Source organism: Rhinatrema bivittatum, chromosome 15, assembly GCF_901001135.1.
Source record: "Rhinatrema bivittatum chromosome 15, aRhiBiv1.1, whole genome shotgun sequence".
NCBI classification, from domain to species: Eukaryota; Metazoa; Chordata; class Amphibia; order Gymnophiona; family Rhinatrematidae; genus Rhinatrema; species Rhinatrema bivittatum.
Window position 1 is genome coordinate 40,117,202 of NC_042629.1, and position 22,464 is coordinate 40,139,665.

At 42.6% G+C, this 22,464-nt stretch overlaps 1 protein-coding gene across 4 annotated transcripts in view; it reads right to left on the bottom strand.

Annotated features, from left to right (window-relative positions):
• The window catches only part of LSAMP (limbic system associated membrane protein), a 1,673,925-nt gene that overhangs the window by 23,566 nt on the left and 1,627,895 nt on the right, over positions 1–22,464 (bottom strand). For 2 of the 4 annotated variants that reach the window (XM_029577931.1, XM_029577928.1), the window contains one exon: positions 7,129–7,161. The exons of the other annotated variants lie outside the window; for them this stretch is intronic. In XM_029577931.1, the coding sequence (XP_029433791.1) occupies positions 7,129–7,161 (33 nt within the window). The remainder of the gene's footprint in view (positions 1–7,128; positions 7,162–22,464) is intronic. 4 annotated transcript variants of the gene reach the window in all.

Here is a 22,464-nt window from a genome sequence, read left to right on the forward strand (position 1 = left end):
CAGTACTCCAGGTGAGGCCTCACCAAGGACCTGTACAAGGGGATTATCACCTACATTTTCTTACTGTTTATTCCTCTCTCTATGCAGCCCAGCATTCTTTTGGCTTTAGCTATCGTCTTGTCACATTGCTTTGCCGTTTTTTGATCACCCCAAGGTCCCTCTCTTGTTCTGTGTACAACAGCCCTTTTCCCACCATCTCATACAGCTCTTTTGGACTAATGCACTCCAGATGCATGACTCTGCACTTCTTGGCATTGAATCCCAGTTGCCATATCTTCAACCACTGTTCAAGCGTCTTTAAAGCATGTCTCAATTATCTCTACTCCTTCTGGTTTGTCCACTCTGTTACAGATCTTGGTATCATCTGCAAACAGACAAACTTTATCTTCTAACCCTTCCACAATGTCACTCTCAAAGATATTGAACAGAACAAGTCCCATCGATCCCTGTGGCACTCCGCTTAACACTGTTCTCTCTTCAGAGTAGGCTCCATTTACCATTACACGCTGTCTTCTATCTGTCAACCAGTTCGTAGTTCAGGCCACCACCCTTGGTGCTCACTCCCAAGCTTCTCATTTTATTCACAAGCCTCCTATGTGGGACCGTATGAAGAGTTTTGCTGAAATCCAAGTAGATCACATTGAGCGCTATTCCTCGATCCAGTTCTTTAGTGAATCCATGTTGCCTCAGGTCCAGCAATCCTGACTGTAGATAGTTCTCTATCTTTTCCTTCAGCAGAGTCTCCATTAATTTCCCCACCATCGAGGTGAGGCTAACTGGCCTGTAATTTCTAGCCTCCTTTCTGCTCCCACTCTTGTGAAGCGGAACCACCACTTCCCTTCTCCAATCACTCAATACCACTCCTGTTCCCAGGGATCTATTGGAACAGGTCCTTCAGTGGACCCGCCAGCACATCTCTGAGCTCCCCTCAGTATCCTGGGATGAAACTCATCCGGCCCCACGGCCTTGTCCACTTTCAGTTTTACTAGCTCTTCCCATACATTCTCTTCTGTAAACAGAGTTTTATCTACCCCAACCCCATCTACAGTCTTGTCAACCAGCAAAGGTCCTTCTCCAAGGTCTTTAGTGAACACAGAAACTGAAGTATTTGTTTAATATTTCCACCATTTCTTCATCTCTCTCCACACATTGTTCCTTGTCACCTTTCAATTTCACTATACCACTTCGGGCCTCCCTTCTTTCTCTGTTATATCTGAAAAAACGTTTTGTTTCCTCTCTTTACCTCTTTGGCAATTCTTTCTTCTGCTTGACTTTTTGGTTTCCTGATTTCTTTCTTCGTCTCCCTTATTTTTAACAGATATTCTTCCTTGTGTTCCCTTTTTTGGGATCCTTTAAACTTCTTGAATGCTGTTCTTTTTGCCTTAATTGTTTAAGCCAGCTCCTTAAAGAACCATATCGGTTTCTTTTTCATCTTACTCTTCTTTACTTTCCTAATATATAGATTTGTTGCCTTTGTAATAGCTCCTTTTAATTTGTCCCACTGTTCCATCTCACCCATTTTCTCTCAGTCTTCCAGTTCTTCCTCCAGGAACAGCTTCATTTTGATAAAGTCTGTATTTGTCAAATTCAAAACTTTAGTCTTGGTATGACTTCTCTGTATCCTATTTGCGATATCGAACCATACTGTCTGATGATCACTATTGCTCAGGTGAACCCCTCCCGAACATCAGAGACATTATCCCCATTAGTGAGCACTAGATCGAGGATCATACCTTCCCTCATGGGTTCCATTACCATTTGTTTGAGCAGAGCACCTTGAAGGGCATCCAATTAAAAAAAAAATGAAAATGAAGTCCCTATATATAGTGGAAGAATGGAAGAACAGAAACATCACTGTTCCTCATAAAAGAAACAGTAAAACCAAGAAATATAAAACATATTAATAGCAAAACAATATTTCAATATGGTTCATAAAAGTTTCAATATGGTTCATAAATATTTCAAAAGAGCCGATGAATAGAACATTCAATTATTAACTCATATTCAAAATTTTAAAAAATTTACCAAACACCAATATCTCAAAAGAGCAGACATATCAAAGTCCAATAATTCAAACAAATGGGGTAAAACATATTCCTTACTCTCTAAACCTGGGAACTTTTGATTTCCAGTCACCCTTAGATTGTCATGTATTAGTGGGGGAGGGGGAAGCTGTACATTTTATCCTCTCTCTCATACACTCCCTAAGATGTTCATTCTCTCTATCACAAATACACTCTCATGCACACTCCTCTGATATACACACACACACACTTAAACATATATGCTCTCACACAACCGCAAGCTCTCTCTTATATGCTCACTCTCTCACACACGCAAACTCTGGCCTACACACACACACACACACACACACACAGGTTCTCTCACACTCACTGGTGCTCTCCCTCTCTCACACAGACACACTCCTCATACTCGTTGGTTCTCACTCCCTTCCCCCACAGGCTCTCTCACACTCACAGGTTCTTTCCCAAGCTCTCTCATACTCACAGGCTCACTCCCTTCAAGGTCTCTCACACTCATATACTCTTTCCCCCCCAAGCTCTCTCGCATTCATAGACTGCCCCAGTTTTAAGCATGCACACACACACTGGGACTCTTGTTGTGCCACACGGCGGGAAATGAGGCACTGAACTGATGGCATTTATTTGTTGCACTGCAGGAGGGAGGAGAAGTGCTGAAGTCCTGTTCATGGACTGGAGGTGAGACATTGGTGGTTCCGCAGGGACTTTTCTTGTTTGGTGCAGGCAGGAGAGGTGTTGGCTGCCATGCTGAACCTCTTTTTGTTGCACCATGGGCGGGAGGGAAGATGTCAGCAGCTCAACGGGTCTTTTTATTGTTGAGCGATGAGTGGGAGGGTAGATATTGCTGCTGAACTTTTTTCTGAACTTGGGCCATGGGCAGGAGGGTATGTGCCAGCAGCTGTGATTAGAGCAAGGAAATTATAGCAACTTCATGCATACACAGGCAACTTTCAGGACCTGTAGCAGCATTGTTGTCTGTGGAGTTAAATCACAGTGTCTTCAGGTTGTGTTAGGAGGTGTAAATATGAAACAGCTGCGCTTGATGGAGGGTTACAATCAGACAATTTCCAGACATTTTAGCCCTCCATCTAGCTTCTGGACAGTACCTTGAAATTCTGTACTATCAGGAGAAAATCTGGACATTTGGCAACCCTAGATATGGTGGAAATGTAAAAACAAAATCCAAAGTGAATCTGATAATCTGACAAAATCCACTAAGTATTCCTTTAAAAAAAAATTGTTCACTGAAGCTTCAAATTTTTTCCAGGTTTGTCAAAATGTTGACAAACCTATTTAGAAGATGTTCATGTCTACAGTCAGGTTTGTGGGATGGGCAATCTGCAGGACTATGTAAAAGATCAACCATCAATATACCTAAGCCAAGCCTTCAATAGAATGTCTCTGCCAAGTCATGGAAAGCATTCTATGAAGGCATCATCTCCCTTTAATCCTCTGTAGGTGATTTCCTGATACTGCTATAACCAAGCACTGATCGCCTTCTCTCCAAGCATGCCTATCCTAATAATTCATCTCCAGCCAACAGGTCTGTAAGCCTTTGGCTCCATCTGCTGGCAGATAGCCAGTTTCAGCCTGAGAGTAGCCTAGCAAAAAGTAGCAGGGAATCTCATTTTGCAATCACTTTTGCTATTTCTTGCCCTTCTTGTTGAAGTAATTGGTGTTCTGTTTTTGTGTATGGGTGACCTGAGGTTTGAGAGTACTACTGAATCATTCTTAGGTTAGGCAGTGTTGTGAGGGTAATATTTTTATCCTAGGATGTATATGGGGAGGGTTGATGGCAAAGATATAAAATGTATTACTCTACAGGTTTCCTTTAGAGATGTGAATCGTGTGATCGATCGTCTTAACGATCGATTTCGGCTGGGAGGGGGAGGGAATCGGATCGTCGCCGTTTGGGTTTTTTAAATATCATGAAAATCGTGTAAATCGAAAACCGGCACACTAAAACAACCCTAAAACCCACCCCGACCCTTTAAAATAAATCCCCCACCCTCCCGAACCCCCCCAAAATGCCTTAAATTACCTGGGGTCCAGAGGAAGGGTCCCGGTGTGATCTTTTACTCTCGGACCTCCGGTGCTTGTAGAAATGGTGCCGGCGCTACCTTTGCCTTGTCATATGACAGGTCAAAGGTAGCGCCGGCGCCATTTTGTTTTTGTCCCCCGAGGTCAGGAGCGTAGGAGATCGCTCCCGGACCCCCGCTGGACCCCCAGGGACGTTTGGCCAGCTTGGGGGGGCCTCCTGACCCCCACAAGACTTGCCAAAAATCCAGCGGGGGTCCGGAACGACCTCCTGCAGTCGAATCGTGTTGTCTACGGCCGGCACCATTTTGCGCCACCAATTTGCGCAAAATGGCGCCGGCCATAGACAACACAATTCGACTGCAGGAGGTCGTTCCGGACCCCCGCTGGACTTTTGGCAAGTCTTGTGGGGGTCAGGAGGCCCCCCCCCAAGCTGGCCAAAAGTCCCTGGGGGTCCAGCGGGGGTCCGGGAGCGATCTCCTATGCTCCTGACCTTGGGGGACAAAAACAAAATGGCGCTGGCGCTACCTTTGACCTGTCATATGACAAGGCAAAGGTAGCGCCAGCGCCATTTCTACAAGCACCGGAGGTCCGAGAGTAAAAGATCACACCGGGACCCTTCCTCTGGACCCCAGGTAATTTAAGGCATTTTGGGGGGGTTCGGGAGGGTGGGGGATTTATTTTAAAGGGTCGGGGTGGGTTTTAGGGTTGTTTTAGTGTGCCGGTTTTCCCGCCCTCCCTCTTCCCCCGATTTACGATTTTTTAACGATAAATTGGGGGAATTGTTATTGTATCGCGGCTCTAACGATTTTTGACGATTTAAAATATATCGGACGATATTTTAAATCGTCAAAAAACGATTCACATCCCTAGTTTCCTTGGCAGGCAGGGAACAACTCTTCATGGTCAGAAGACGCAATGAGTCCTTACCCTTACTGGTGATTAAAAAAAAGATGCTCTTTTTATTCAGGAGATGATGAGAAGGTACAACCTATGGTTCTGTGGTAGCACTACCTGCTACCAAATGACAGACAGAAGTTTAGTTTCTGACCTGTTCAAAATATGAATTTTATCATGGAAATTGTACTCATAGATCTGAGAGAGGGAGAGTCCAAACACTATCACTTAGTAGCACCTATGTGTAAGCAAAAGGTCTGCACAGGATGCATTATTGGATCAGGCTGACTCAAAGAAAATAGCCAAAGTACTTGCTCAGAATGATCTGCAATGGCGAAAAGGTTACTCTTTCAGGCCTGTTACCAATGCAGTGCTCTGAAATGTGGATTTGATGCTAATGTAGTGTTATTTCAGTGTGTTCTAAATGTGAAGTAACATGAGTGACCAAGCATACACTGAATTAACCCTGAAGGAAGATTTCCACTGCATTGAACCCTTCAGTTCCATCTTGGTGACCAAAATTTGAAGAGGAAGCAAGGACTCAAAAGAAATCCAGGGAAGAAGATTCTGGGCTACACATAAAATAGATGTTCCACAAAGTTCCTCCTTCGGCCTTGCTGCAAAGGCATGTGAAATGTGTGTCTCAGTGCAATGGTGCTTTGCCTGTGGAGGACATTTCATGTATTAGGTAAGCTGAGCCTATATTGTCAAAGGCTGGAATTGAAAGGGGAGAAAGACTGGATTATATGGGAAGTGTTGTGTAAACCTTGGCAATTTATCCCCACAGCCTTCATTTCAGGCACCATGTTATCTCACTTCACCATCTAAGTCTGCCTTGTAGCAGCTATACATTGAACACCAGTGCCAGCCTGGGTCATGATTCATCATATCAGATGTTATGTGCTGATATTTCATGAAAATATGTTGATACCGTATGAATATGAAGACCCACAGCTTTTGAAAACCTAGGAAGGAGGCTGGGGAACTCCTTCATGTATGCCAAATTGCGTGCTTTCCTATGACCTTGGTGGAGGCCGGGTGTCGTTGCCAATCGCTACATTTCTGTGTGACCAACACTAAACTGTTTGATTGCCCAGACATATCATTCAAAATGACAGCTATGCCCAGAGGAGTGGCAGAGCCAGAGCTAGAAGTATTTCTAGACAGAGTACTAAAGGATGCAAGCCGAAGCAATATATCCAAATGTCCTGCCCATAATCATGGCACAGTCCTTTGCCTTTTCTGCATGTGGGACTGGTGTGCATCTTTCTGTGCCATTGCCACATTTTGTTGTCAGTGCTGTAGCAAGGGATTCTGGAGAATGGGATAAGCTGTCAAGCTTGATAATTCCCTTCTTTCTAACCTTTCCTTCTCCCTCCAAAACTCTTGCGTACCCCCTTCCTCCAACCCTCCATTTCCCTCTTCTACCAAGGTTCCATGGCAATAGCAGACTGATTCATTCTCCTCAATAGGTTGGGCTGAGCCACTTGCTTCCTCTTCTTTCCACATGGCTCTATCCCTTGATTCCTCTCTTTGACCACTGCCTTACTCCTTCCCTTTAATTTATTTCCTTTCCTCCTCCATTTGTTCTTACCCCTTTCTCTCCTTTGACTTTGATCTCTCCCTTCCCTTTTTTGACCCAGTTCCTTTTTTGCTTTCTCTCACCTTGCTCTGTTACTGCTCCTCTTCACCTCTCATCCCTCCTCTTGCTGCTTCTTCCCTTTCCCTCCTTTCTCCTGCTCTACCTCTTCCTTTTGCAGATCTTTTTATTATGCCCTCTTCCCATCTTTTCCCACCTGCCCTTCCTCCCCCATCACCTTTCCTCCTCTTTCCTGCTCTCCTCCTTTTTACTTCCCCTCTGCTGCTCTTGTTCTCCCTTTCATTCACCTCTCTTCTTGCTCTCCACTTTCTACCTCTGTTGCTTCTCTTCTGCATGTCATCAGAACTGTGTTTAGAAACGGCCAGAACTGGGCAGTTAGGCAGGACTGGAAAGTGATTTATTATGCCTAGGGGGTGGATTTAAGATTAGCATCAATTCTGGGTTCAGATAGTTAATTCACAAAAAAGAAAAAGGTTATTACTGTAAGCGCTGGATGTGCACGAACAAGTCAAAGAAAGGCAGAAGAAAAACAAGGAGGCTGCTATACTGTACCTTTTAGCTTGAAATAATCAGTGGGACCACTCTCTAGAAAAAAAAAATCAGCAAAATTCTTTAGTGATAAGTAGCGAATGCAGAGGAGATTAAACAATTTGATACTCTCCACTGTTAGATATTACGATGAAATAAAGGAAAAATAGAGGGTATAGAGGCCTGGAGAGGAAGAGTGCCATGAGCAAAGATATCATAATTGACACAAATTAGGGAATTTTCAGATTTAATCACTGTTTTATTTTATAAGAACATTGATCTCGCAGTCCACACTGGCTACTTGATGTGATAAACCAGCAACCTTGGTAATTATTTGTTTCATTTCCTTAGGCATGCTGTGGGGAAACTGCCCCATCATGCCAAGCAGCTGACTCCTCCTAGACCTGCGCTCACATGTGGGTGGTAAACAGATAAGGAGGTGCAAAATGATGGTTTACAGTACTCCGAACCTGGCAAAGTTTGGAGCCTAGTTACCGAGGTGCGATAACATAGCAAAATTCAGTGCAATGCACGTGAAAAATTAATGAGTTGCATCACATGCAAATACATGCAAAGCAGCTCATCAATATTTTAATGGATTAACGCAGATCACGATAAATTTTGCAGTCAGTGTTAAACCTTCAAAAGTTAACTACACGTGAAGAGGTATAGTTAACTTTACCTTAACCTTACAATATCAGAATATTCTTGGGCCTCCTCCCCTCCACTGGGCCAGTATCACAAATGGGGCACATAGCTCTGAATGACTCCCCTCCCCCAAAGTTGCTCTCCCTTAGTACATACCTTCCTTTTCCTCCCCCTCACTCACTCACTCCAAGATGAGATTTGGGCAATGTTCTCTCAACCTAGCTTGATGTTACCCAGGTAGAGGGTCCATCAAGCTAGGTTGCGAGAACCTTGCCCAAATCTCATCTTGAAGTGAGTTTCCTCACTCCAAAGGTCATCAAATCTTCATGAGACCACTGTTCTGTTCGTAGGTGTCATGTACAATGTCAAAGTGGCCCCTAACCCCCTACACTCTTACCTAATCCCCACCTCGAGTTACTAGGTGGGCCTACCATAGGGATACAAATACGTACCTATGGGCCATGACATTATGGCCAGTCTCTCTCTCTCTCTCTCTCTCTCTCTCTCTCTCTGAGTTCTGGACAATTCAATTCACCTGAAATAGGCCTTACAGGAGACATCGCAAAGGGCAATGAAACCTTACCACACAGCCTAACACAATTCAAAGAGGTGTAGTTAAAATCAGCATTATGGCTGTGCAATAGCCCTTCACAGACAGGCTAACCCAGCCTCCTATTTTCTGAATTTGCATCGCATGCGATAAGCCCTTAATGCATGCGAAAACACCTTATCGCATTTTGATAAATGACCCCCCCTGGTTAGCAAACTCTGCCCCCCTGCCTATAAACCCTGCCTGACCTCCCCCACAGAAAAGGATATTTCCCCCCCCCCCCCCAACAGTAGAAACGCCCTACCTCAGACACTCATCTTATCTGAGGCCAGCCTTATGTCTCCCTGATTAAGAGCAAGGTCCAACTGTCGCTGCCAAACCAGTGCCAGAATTCAAAATGGCACTGGCTTTATGCGAGGCTCCCCTTTGCCCTGCACGTTAAGGAACAGACATTACTGCAAATGCAGAATTCAGTAAGGGTTTAATACTCATTAGCAAATTCTTAGTCTTGGGGGAGGGCGCTAAAGGGCATTAAAAACGCATGTTAAAGTGTATTTTCTTTAATGCACTTTAGTAAATTGTCCTTTGAATGGCCATACTGTCAATGGCTAGAAAACTATACAAATCACATGATTAAAAGCAGAGCTAAAACTGTGAGTGTAAGCCCCCAATGGCCCTTCATTTTCAAAAGGAAACTTTGCAGGGTATGTCCCCTTTGAAAATGTACTTACAGATTGCATCCGCTGACCTGCAAGCTCACCGTGGGGTGGAGATCTTCCATAGGTGACTTGCTTTGAAGGGATCAGTGAGGTAGTTGGAGATAGGGATGACACCTCTTAGAAGGCTAACCAATGTTTGAAGCTGTTAGTTTTAACTTATAAAGCTTTCATCTATGCTTGGTTTTGGGTTTTTTTGGGGTTTTTTTTTTGGGGGGGGGGGGGGTTAATTAGACCCCACAGTTTCCTCTTGCTCCTTTGGATTTACATCTCAATTGGTGCTGACCTTTCCAGGGTGACAGGGCCATGCAACTTAATTTGCAACTAACTCAGGCGGGTTCGCCCCTCCGATTTATATCATCATCCAACTATAGCCACAGTCCTCAGCCAAAGGCAATGAACAGCAGCTACCTCCTGAAACTGTCTAATGGGGACCCGAAGTCTGGTCTCTACATATCGTCATTAAGCAATGGATTAGACTCTGAGGCACCCTCCACCGCACTCAGGGGGCTCTGCAACATACCCAAGTCCCTGCTAGCCCAGGGGGAAGAAGCTGGTCCCAAAAATTGAACCTGGGTTCTCCACATGCAACCACGCAGCATTACCATTAAGTCACTAGGCTGGCCCTGCTGGTCCTTATGTTTAACAAATTTTCTGTTTGGCAGGCTTACAGGATGATCTGCTATTTAAAGACCATTAATTAGATAGTATTTATTTAATAATGAGCTATTGATGTTTCTCAAGAATGAATGCAGAGATTAAAAGTGTGACTTCGCTTACCAGCATGTTGGGCTTCAACAGTGAGTTATGACATTTATGGTGATGCTTTAAGATATAGTGTAGGTGACTATTTTAAACAGTTTTAAAAGATTTCATAGGACATTAATACTGTAATTGAAGGATTTTTTTACATAAAGCTTTATGTCCACAAGAACTCTGAAGAACATTCTTTAAGCTGGCAAAGTCTAGACCTGCTATTGAGCACATCTAGACTTAGCCAGATAACATTTTTCCAACTAAGTAGCATTTTGTATCCTTGTAACTATCCATGCTGCTAAATATCCTTGGAATTTAGCCGGATAAGCTAAATCTGGTTAAGTTACTTATCCACCTGGCCTTTGAATATCTACCCACAAATCTCTACATGGTACAGTATAATATGATGCCTTTCTTCAATTTTTAATGCAAAATTATTTACTGATTTTAAGAGATTGAAAATAATAAAAAAAAGTGAATATGATATAAGAAAAAGTTTGGATGCCCTTCCAGTTGATTCATTACTACTTTTTTTTTTTAATTTACTAATAAGGCCCAAACAATTGATTGACTTATTAGGCATTTAGTTAGTCAGAAGATGACAATTCTATAGTTGAACAAACACTCTGACCCTTCTAACCTCTCAGATTGCAATTGATGTTCTGTTTACTTTCAACAACCAGGGGCTCCTCAAAGCAGCTGTCTGAGCATTTGAAAATAAAGACAATTCACTCTTACAAAGCAGGGGAAGGTAATAAAACGATCTCCCTACACTTCCTGCTAGCAATTTCAACTGTCAGAAACAGTGTGAAGAAATATAAGTTTCATGGAATTGCCGAAGTCAAGGCAAGATCTGGAAGACCAAAAAAATTCTATGCTAGAACTTCCCGAAAACTGGTCAGATCTGCAAAACAGAACCCAGAGATTTGCTGAAAAGTTTAGCGGACACTATCTACAGTATAGCATTAGTTACACAATGATCTCCATGGGAGAGTTGTCAAAAGGAAACCTTTTCTACAACCCCATCACAAAAGTCATCATCTAATGTATGCAAAACAAAAACTTGATAAGTTTGAAATGTTTTGGAAGAAAGTACTTTGGACAACTGCGACTGCGGATGTGTCCACATCATGCCCAACAAAGTGAAAGCACACACGGGGCAATGGCCACATGGCTAGCCACCTACAACCCATTGATATCAGCTATGTGGCCATTGCCCCGTGTGTGCTTTCACTTTGTCAGGCACGGAGCAGACACAATCGCAAACAGGCTGGATGGTTAGATTTAAATCTACTACAAACTGTTCCTTACAGAGGGCAATATACTGTATTTGATAGAATTCCCCTGTTAATTGATTTACATAGGTCGTACTAAAAGGAGCATTAGAGTAAGACTGATAGAACACTAGAGCTGTATTAACACCTTGAAGATGACAGCTTCTATGGTATCTCATTGCTTTCAGTACTCACAATCTTTTCAGTATTTGAGATGAACAGTATTGGAACAACTTTGTCCCAAGCATCTGGGTGGTGATGAACAAATGCTATTAAACAAGTGTGAACAATTTTGGATTTTTTCCTTGCATACTGTGATTCCTGCGGGGCTCAATGAGTTTGTAGACTGGTATTCTTTGATTTAGCATTAGCGTGACTGACATTTCCTCTTTCCTTAAACTCAGCGTTTTTCCTCCATGTCTTTTAGAGACTTTTAAGCACATAAGTCAGCTGGTCGGTCCACACATGAGCATTTCATTGGAAGAAAAATCCACCTGAGGCAGATAGTTATGCAACATGGTTTCAAGAATAAATTTGCAAGATAAGTGTTTTCTTGTGTTTAGATTTTTCATTTTTTGCTCACTACCATTTGTTTGGACAATGACTATACAAGTTTAAATGGATTAAGAACTAAGCCATTTGCCGCTGTGCCTGGGATCGCGGGCCAGCCAACGGCCGGCGCGCGTAAGCTACACCTGCTGGGAGGCAGGCGTAACTTCTTCAACAAAGGTATGGGGTTTTTTTTTTAAGATAGGGCTGGGGGGTGGGTTAGGTAGGGGAAAGGAGGGGAAGGTGGGGAGTGGCAGAAGGAAGGTTGTGCGGCTTGGCACACGCAAGTTGCACAATTGTGCACCCCCTTGCGCGCGCTGACCCTGGATTTTATAACATGCACGCGGCAGCACTCGCATGTTATAAAATCGGGCGTAGATTTGTTTGCGCCGGGTTGCGCGAACAAATCTATGCCGGCGCGCACCTTTAAAAATTTGGCCCTTATTGTATGGTTTATGAAATGGTAGTCCTACATATATATTTAAATACTTTTGGGATTTAAATTGTTTAATTGTACCACCGAGACTTTTTTTTATTTTGCTGACTAATTGATGTTTAATTTTGTATCATATATAAGTTATGTCAGCATCCTTTCACTTAGAGATTCATTGAAACATACAATCTGACTAGGCGTGCCTAAACGTTTGTACACAACTATACATATTTTGTCTAAGTAAAATATGTCTTCCCTTCTTTTTTACTGGTAGACCAGCATACATAACTACTATTCTTTTGTGGAGTGCAGAAACTACAGTTCATATTCATCTCAGTGAACAATTTCCCTTATTCTCTTGTTTCTGTAAACAGCTTTGGGTTCCTTTTCGAGGGGGGGAGAAAGGCAATATCTAAGGCTAATAAAGAGTAAGACAGAATTTTTGGATGGATGGTGCCATCTAATGCTAAGACCTGGTAATGTTGCAGTATTTTGTATTTAGAGCAAGTGCGCTGGCCACACGGTGGCACTGCCTCTCTCATATCAATCATACATTGCAAGGCCACTAAAACTGTGGAGACAAAATTGACTAGTCAGAAGCAGATGGAAATGCCTTTTTTGTTAACATTAGTAGCTGTCATTGGAAGCTATCACATAAAAATCTCCTCCTAGGGCAAAGGTGCACAGCTTTGTCCTTATCAGCCAAAAACAGGTCTGTTTTGTTTTTTTATAAGGATATTCATAATGAATATTTCTTAGATATATTAACATGAATTTGATCTAAAGAAAATTGTAGTTATGCTGGAAACTGGACCTGTTCGGGAACCTCAAGCAGCAGAACTATGCATCTCTGCTGCAGAACAACTACATGGTCTCCAGTCCACAAGTCCTGGTTTTTATCTCCGCGTTGTAATCACCTAACGTGCACATGGTCACATTATCAACAATCCTATCCCTTCCTATATGAATACTTTTGATTATGTGATATGTTTCAGCTACTCGGATGAGGCTTTCCAGGCTGTCTTAGCTGACACCCCATTTTTTACAGACTCAGCTGAGGATTTTCCCACCGTGACTTGGACAGACACTATCAATACACAAAAACGCTTAACTCGTGCTGAATTACACTCTTCAACCTTGACGGAATATTGTAGAGCCAGAAGGATTCCTCGTGGTTTACGTGTTCAGAAGGAACCAAGACTTCATGCCGATAACCCTATATTCATTGAACGTTGGAACAAAATTTTAAATAAATGTTCCTTCGACCTCATGTTACTGATAATCGAAACTACTAAAGAGTTGATCATTCCCTTGAAAACCGAGGTGGATACAAGTATTCAAGCGATTCGAACTGGTGCTACTTCATTGGAAGCTTTTGAGCAGCAACGCACTGAATTTAATGTAAATCTAGAGAAATTTAGGAAAGAATTGAAGGCGGTCAAGTACAGCAAGTTTCAGAGGGACAGTACGGATTACACCAAGGGTTACGTATACATATGGATGAACCCGAACCGTGTTCAGAAAAAGACTGTGACCTTCGCTCAATCTTCCTCGGACGATTCCTCGGGAGAAGACGTAGCCATGCCAGTTCAAGTGCATTCCGCTTCCTCTGTACCCTCTTCATCTGGACAATATGCTTCGATTGCCACTTCTTTTTTAGATTCGGGACAGATACCCCACAACACTCGGGGTTCCAGATCTCGGGGGCGCCCTCAGGCCCCTCAACGTACCACCCGGACTCGACAACAACAAGATCCATGGCAATAGACTCTAACATAATTTTTAATTTATCATCTAGGACTTTGTCTGAAATTGAGTTGAAATCATTGTCTAGGGGCTTGTCATACGTTCCCACTACCAGGGGTGACCCGTTTGATTTACAAATACATCTGTTTAGGTTTTTTAGATCATTGAAACTTAAACTTTTCTTTCAGGATTTTCAGTTCCCGAATGATGGGTCTTTAGTGTTTACAAAATCCAAATGGGTTCCCCCAGGCCCTCCTGACCCTATGCTGACGGTATTTGAAAAATTGATACAGCGTGATTTAAAAGAATTATTCCAGACCCACCTACACATTCGTTATAACTTGTCCAAAGATGAGAGACTTTCACTCTCCTTATTGGCCGAAGACCCGTTGATTACTATAAAACCCGCTGATAAGGGGGGTGGGGTCGTAATTATGAATCGTTTTGACTATAGATCTGAGGTATATCGACAACTCAATGATCGTACATTTTATTTACCTTTACAGGCAGATCCTACGGATTCACTGAAACAAGCCATCACCTCTGTAGTCGAAGCTTTGTCAAATCGATACATCACTTTACGTGAAGCCAATTTCCTTAAGATTGCTTTTCCTGTCACTCCTGTATTTTATGTGTTACCTAAAATTCACAAAACTCTCGAAAACCCCCCAGGCCGTCCGATTGTATCCGGGATGGGATCTGTCTTAGAACCACTTTCACAATTTGTGGATCTCTTTTTAAGACCGGTTGTCCCACAGATTAAATCATATGTTCGTGATTCTGCCCACCTTATTCTTTTGCTTAATGAATTACAGGCCCCTACACCTCCATGTCTTTTGGTCACCTTGGACATCACATCACTCTATTCCAACATTCCCCAGCAGGAGGCACTACAAGTCATTGAGGATACCCTTAACCTACGCACCACACCACACAGAGTCCCTACATCCTTTCTTATGCAATTAACTACGTTGGCATTAACAAAATTTTTTTTTCGTTTTGAAGATACTTTCTATCAACAGATTAAGGGGACAGCAATGGGGGCTACAATGGCCCCCAGCCTTGCCTGCTTATTTGTTGCACGGTTTGAGGAGATTTACATTTACCCCTCTGTGTGGCAGAAATTCATACATGCCTGGTACCGATACATTGATGATGTTTTCTTAGTTTGGTTGGGTACTGAGATCCAATTCTTTCTATTTTTGGATTGGCTGAACAGTTGCAACCCACATCTCCAGTTTTGTTCTGATTTTCACCATGACCGGATTCCATTTTTGGACATGTTTATTACATTAAAAGATGGCCTTTTCTCCACTTCTATCTTTAGAAAACAAACTGATCGGAACACTATTCTGAGATTTGACAGTTGTCACCCAAGAATTCTTAAATCCAATATTCCAACTGGTCAGTTCCTTCGCCTTCGACGGCTCTGCTCTTCTAAAGCAGAGTATACTTCTAAAGCTAAGGAGATGATCCTCCAGTTCCAGCAGAGGGGGTACCCTTTGAAGATTCTCAAACGTGCCTTTAAAAGAGCGCTGTATGTTAACAGGGATGTGCTGTTCCTTCCTACACAAAAGGATGGGAGTAACACCACAAACTGCATTTTACCATTTACACCTTTTAGCAATGACATCTCTACAATTATCCGTAGACACTGGTCAGCTTTATCCTTTTCTGAGTTTTTTCAAAGTTCTTTGCGGTTCACTTATCGCAGGGGTAAGAATTTAAGGGATATTTTAATCCGGTCAGATTTTTCACAAAATATATTGCAACGTACACCTGGCTGTCATACCCCTTGCGGTAACTGTTCCGTTTGTAAACACACAACTACAATGACAAGTTTCACCGATCCCAGTTCCGGAAAAATTTACACTTTATACGGTTCATCTGACTGTAGTTCAGTGGGTGTTATATATGTTATCCGCTGCCCATGCGCAAAACTCTACATTGGCAAGACTAGACGACAAATTAGGACTAGGGTGATCGAGCACCGTTCTAATATTAAACATGCTAGGGCTTTAGCCCCTCTCGTTGATCATTGGGTGTCCTCATCTCATACAATATCGGACCTATTTTTCTTTGTACTTGAAGTGGTTCCTGCCCTACCCCGTGGAGGTGATTTTGACTCTCACTTGATTCAGTGTGAACAACGCTGGATTCACCGTTTGGACACGGTTGCCCGAGCGGGGCTCAACAAAGAGATTGAATGGGTGCATTTCATCTAACTCCCGATTGGACAGGAATTCGCGGCTCTGATTGGTGGGCTATTCCCTTAGCTGATTGGTCTGTAAAAAACTTTTGGCGCCCTTTGACAGGTTTAAAGCTCCCTGTCTAATTATGTGGAACGCGCTCCCTGCTATGTCACCCTGAAGACTTTACTTTGGTAAGCGTTTGTATGTTTTGCATTGCTATGATAATCACTATGTACGGCACTGGTGTTATTCTAACACGGTCCTATGTTTATGTTTTGTTTACAGTACTCATTTAACTCTTTTGTGCGTCCCTCCCGATGCAGCCCCTGGCGAAACACGGGACCGTGTCGGGGGACCCTCCTTTTTGCAACAATTATTGATATATACAGTGGAGTTGCCGAAATGAACAATAAAAATTTCTGATACTTTAAAATTGAAATTCTTGGGACTGTATACCCTTTATTCTAGCACTCAATTTCTGGCGTGGTCATTTTAAGAAGAAACATTTTATTATCTTTTGAATACTCTTAACAGACATATATCTGTTGTAATTTACAATTGCATAACCCATAGCATATATTTTAGCTATTTTATAATATAAACTATGTTTAAATGTGATATGTAAAATCGAACACTGGTATATAAAAATAAATAAATAAATAAAATAAATGTCAGTTCCCATAAGGCTCCTGGTGAACAATTCCAAACCAAACTGTACAAAATATACTTGAAAGTTTACTTAGGTGATCAACTCTATATAAATTAATGGATATGCCTAGGTAACCTTTGGTTATAGCAGATGCCATCTGTCTCAATTTTTAGGTTAACAATTTCAGGTTGTAGATTTGCATTTGCCCTGTTTTTTTATTTCCTACATAGAGGCCAAATACTGCAGCAACTTCATGTGGCCCAGATAAGAGAGCAAGATACACTCCCTGAAGAACTGCATCAATGTAAGTGCAGCACCTGGTCAGATAAGATCCATGCACTCCAGCTCACCTTCATATTTTGGATTGAAAAGTGATTCATTAACAATGCATAAATGCAAACTTTAGCCATAAGAAGGTAGATATTCAAAAGTAAGAGCTGGGATATTTAGGCAGCTAGCCGACTAAGTTATAGCTGGATAAATCTTTATCTGGCTATAATTTAGCCGGGGAAAAAAAAGGGGCATTCTGGGGTGTCTGGCTATCTTAGTCTAAAGTTAGCCGGATAACTTTAGACTTGCTTCAGACTGTATACGCACCCATTGTAGCAGCCTAGCAAGCAAGGAAGGAAGGAGATTCTTAATTATATTTCAAGGTCGCACTTTGAAAGTAATTTAAATATTTCCAAGGTTGTGTTGTACATAAAAGCTTTAAGGATTATTATCTTTGACATGCAATAGTTTTTCTTTTGCTGCAGAATATAACTTGCTTTTCAGTTTCTGTTTTTACTCATAAAACTGTTAGGTCATAAGGGATGGCCAATAGGATTGTAATGTTTCCACTTCAGTGTATTATTTGTTTAATACAAAGCCTAAACTCTCAATTTTAATGATCAAACTATTTTACCAAAAGATGAGTGCCTTCTCTTGCCCCTCCCTCCATTACTCTACTACAGCTAGTGTTGAAATCTGGTCCAGGTCGATTGACAGGTTGATCTAGTTCTGGTGTTGCCCTAGTGCAGGTGGGTGCCCACCTCGGCACCAGTGATCATCATACAGTATGGTTTCATAACACAAATAGGATACGGAGAATAGCACGAAGACTCGAGTTTTGCAGTTCAAAAACACGGACTTTGATGAAATGGGGAAGTACCTGGAGGAAGAACTAGAAGGCTGGGAGAACGAGAGAGATGTGGAACAACAGTGGACCAAACTAAAAAAAGCAATTACCAAGGCAACTAATCTATATGTTAGAAAAGTAAAGAAAAGCAAGAGAAAAATGAAACCTATCTGGTTCTCAAAGGAGGTGGCTGACAAAATAAAAGCTAAAAAGAACAGCGTACAAGAAATATAAAGAATCCCAAAGAGAGGAACACAAGGAAGAATATCTGATGGAACTGAGGGAGACGAAGAAAGCAATCAAGAAAGTGAAAATTTAAGCGGAAGAAAGGATTGCCAAAGAGGTAAAGCGAGGTAACAAAACATTTTTCAGAAACATCAGTGAAAGGAGAAAAGTCCAACGTGGTACACTGAAATTGAAAGGTGAAAAGGATCAATGGGTGGATACAGATGAAGAAATGGCAGAAATATTAAACGAATATTTCAGTTCGGTATTCACTAAAGAAGACCCCAGAGAAGGACCGACACTAGTTAACAAGAAACTGGAGGGAAGCGGAATGGATGAAACTCCATTTACGGAAGAGAATGTATGCGAAGAGCTAGGAAAACGGAAGGTGGACAAAGCCATGGGGCCTGATGAGGTTCATCCCAGGATACTGAGGGAGCTCAGAGATGTGCTGGTGGCTCTGCTGTGTGACCTGTTCAATAGCTCCCTGGAAACGCGAGTGGTGCCGAGTGATTGGAGAAGAGTGACGGTGGTCCTGCTTCACAAGAGCAGGAGCAGACAGGAGGCTGGAAACTACAGGCCGGTTAGCCTCACCTCAGTGGTGGGAGTCGCTGCTGAAGGAAAGAATTGTGAACTATTTACAAGCAGCAGAATTGATGGACCAGAGGCAGCATGATTTCACCAAGGGAAGGTCCTGACAGACAAATCTGATCGACTTTTTTGATTGGGTGACTAAGGAATTGGCTCGAGGAAGAGCACTCAATGTCATCTACTTAGATTTTAGCAAAGCTTTTGATACGGTCCTGCACAGAAGGCTGGTGAGTAAAATGAGAAGCTTAGGAGTGAGTGCCAAGGTGGTGGCCTGGATTGAAAACTGGTTAACAGACAGAAGACAATGTGTGATGGTAAATGGAACTTACTCTGAAGAGAGAGCAGTGTTGAGTGGAGTGCCGCAAGGATCAGTGCTGGGACGGTCCTGTTCAATATCTTTGTGAGCCACATTGCAGACGGGATTGAAGGTAAGGTTTGTCTTTTGCGGATGATACTAAGTTCTGCAACAGAGTGGACATGCCGGAAGGAGTGGAGAGAATGAGACGGGATTTAAGGAAGCTGGAAGAGTGGTCAAAGATATGGCAGCTGAGATTCAATGCAAGAAGTGCAGAGTCATGCATATGGGGTGTGGAAATCCAAAAGACCTGTATTTGATGGGGGGTGAAAGGCTGGTGTGCACGGAGCAGGAGAGAGACCTTAGTGGGATAGTGTCTAATGATCTGAAGTCGGCGAAACAATGTGACAAGGCGATAGCTAAAGCCAGAAGAATGCTGGGCTGCATAGAGAGAGGAATATCCAGTAAGAAAAGAGAAGTGATTATCCCCTTGTACAGGTCCTTGGTGAGGCCTCACCTGGAGTACTGTGCTCAGTTTTGGAGACCGTATCTCCGAAGGGACAGAGACAGGATGGAGGTGGTCCAGAGAAGGGTGACCAAAAAGGTGGAGGGTCTTCATCGAATGACTTATGAGGAGAGATTGAAGAATCTAAATATGTACACCCTGGAGGAAAGGAGGAGCAGAGGTGATATGATACAGACTTTCAGATACTTGAAAGGTTTTAATGATCTAAAGACAATGACAAACCTTTTCCACTGGAAAACAAATGAACAGAATCAGGGGTCACAATTTGAAACTCCAGGGAGGAAGACTCAGAACCAATGTCAAGAAGTATTTCTTCACGGAGAGGGTGGTGGATGCCTGGAACGCCTTTCTGGAGGAAGTGGTGAAGACCAAAACTGTGAAGGTCTTCAAAGGGGCGTGGGATAAATACTGTGGATCCATAAAGTCTAGAGGATGTGAATGAAGAGAAGAGGCATGGGGATAGCTTGCGGGAATGACAGCTACTACCTGGAGATGAATACCCTTAATTCAATAAACTTACTCACTGCCAATGCGACTCCAGCATTGCTCTATGCTTCAACGGCAAGAGGAAATGTGGTAAAAAGGATTTGCATTCACAAAAAACCGGGGAGTAGTTTGCTTGTTGTGGCGGTTACTATCCCAAACCAAATAAGTCTGATATTTCACTTTCAATGCATATCCAGCATAGCTCTCTGCTTCAACGGCAGGGGGGAAAGAGGAAAAGAGGATTTATATTCAGGCAACAACCAACAAGGACTGAATTACATAGTCTGGGTAAACAAATAACTATGTATGTAGCTTGCTTGTTACGGCAGTTACTACCCTAAATCAATTAAGCCTGATACTTCACTTGGAATACATATCCAGCGCAACTCACTGTTTCAACGGCAGGGGGGAATAAAGAAAAGAGGAATTATATTCAGACAACCACCAACAAGGACTGAATGGCACAGGCTGGGTAAACAAGTAAGCGTGGGGAGTAGCTTGCTTATTGCAGCAGTTACTACCCCTAACCAATTAAGCTAGATACTTCACTTAGATGCAGTTCCAGCACTGCTCTCTACATCAGTGGAGGGGGTGGAAGGTAACTAGAACCAAAAAGTTACTAATAAGGGCCAAGAGTATCAGATAAGTATGAGAAAAAAAAAGTGTGAAAGCTTGCTGGGCAGACTGGATGGGCCGTTTGGTCTTCTTCTGCTGTCATTTCTATGTGTCTAAGTGCATTTATGGACTTATAGTTCTTTCTTATTTCTATAGGAAATACAGGACTACAGGCCCACAAATGCAAATGGCGCTAAAGCAGAACCAGATCAGTCTGTCAGAGTTGATCTCGGTCAGGAGGCAGTCCTACTAAAGGCTATCTTTCCAGTCTAGTATAGTCCACAGGCATATCATTAATTAGCAATTAAATTCTGTCCGTCTGTCAGGCTCCCTCGGATTAAAGAAGTCTGTCATAAACTGGTTTCCAAGCAACCAGGCAACCATAATGCCAGCCCCTCAAAGCCACAGTTTTGTTTTTCTTGCTAAAAGTAACTTCCATCGCTCTGCTCTGCAAAATCATCTGGTATAACATTTCCTAATGAGCACCAGTGCAACATATGCAAACAAATACACACCAATACAAAAACTTCTACACCAGCATACACTAATACCCTCCACACTTTTGTGGCTAGTGATGCACTGAGGCTAGAGATGGTGGTGGGTGGGGAGGGGGTGCTGTGGACCTATTCTGCCGAGATAAGGAAATTAGCAGCTGAGGGAGTGGGGGGAGATGGAGACTGAGGAGGGGTAGATGACAAAATTTGGGTTGAGGTAATCTATGGGGCACTGAGGTGGATGATTTGAGGCTGGGGGTGGGGTGGGCAATGAGGGAAGGATGGCTTAACCAAGGGAGGGGGAGAAACAAGTGAGGATTGAATGGGGGAGGGCTAGAGGACAGAGTGGGAATTGAATGGACATGCACACACATTATAAAGAAGGCCTTTGGAAATTTTGTGTACACCATGGAGTATATCTTTCCAATCTTTAGTGGGAACAGCTTTGTGTGTTCTCTACACTATGACAATTTTCAAACTCTCAGATTCTGAGAGATCCAAATACTGAGTGCATGAAATATTCATATCTATTCCTGTCTGGGAGTCACCTACTCTGTTTTACATGGAAAACAAAACCAAGGAGAGTTTGCAAGCCCAGGAAATGGTGGAACTGGTACATAGACGAACGTCCTATGTCAGGAGCAAATAGGGATATCTTAAAGGGTTTTTTGAAACTGTGTGAAGAAGAAGAGGAAAGAATCTTGTACAGCATGGAGAGTATCTTTCAATTCAAAATGACTGACTATACATAAACGTACTTGTACACAGCATACTGCTCCGTATGGCAAGTCCAAAACTCCCTTGGCTATAAAGAACCAAAGGTTGACTCGCTACAAGACTTGTGCACTTGTGTGATGACTTACCTTACTCTAAAGCTACTTCAAAGCACTATTAGTACTTTAATAGAAAGAAACGTTTCAGGTGTTTCATATTTATTTCACATTTGTCCACTTGCCCCAGGTTATAAAACAGAGTCTGAATCTATTGCCTATTTTTGACTTTGCACAATGCATTTAGGAAGCTGTAGTTTTTGTTTTCCTTTTCACTGCTAAGTTTTGGGAGATTTGGTTGACCTCAAAATGCAATGAAACTGTAAAAATATCTCAGTAGACCTCATGCTCTTCACTTCCAGAGGACTCAAGCTTTACAGTGCTCTTGTATTGGGGGGGGGGGGGGGGGAGAAAGCCTTCCAGAGATATTTTTTATTTCAGGTTGCATCCAGCGATATCAAAATTTGCACACAGGAAAATTCTGACCCGTGTTAAAGTGGGTAAGAAAACCATGCTATGAATACCAGGCACAACAGTGTTTCAGATCACCAAGGAACTCCGAAAGGACAACCCCACAATACCCAGAATTAGTTAACCATAGTGACTTCCTCTAATACTGTTATGTTCATGCTTCAGCACAGCAGATACCCCATGTGCCCAGAAAACCTAATAGCAACCTGGCTTCAGTTTGCCTGATGCTCTGCAGCCTCATCGCAATTTAATTAAAA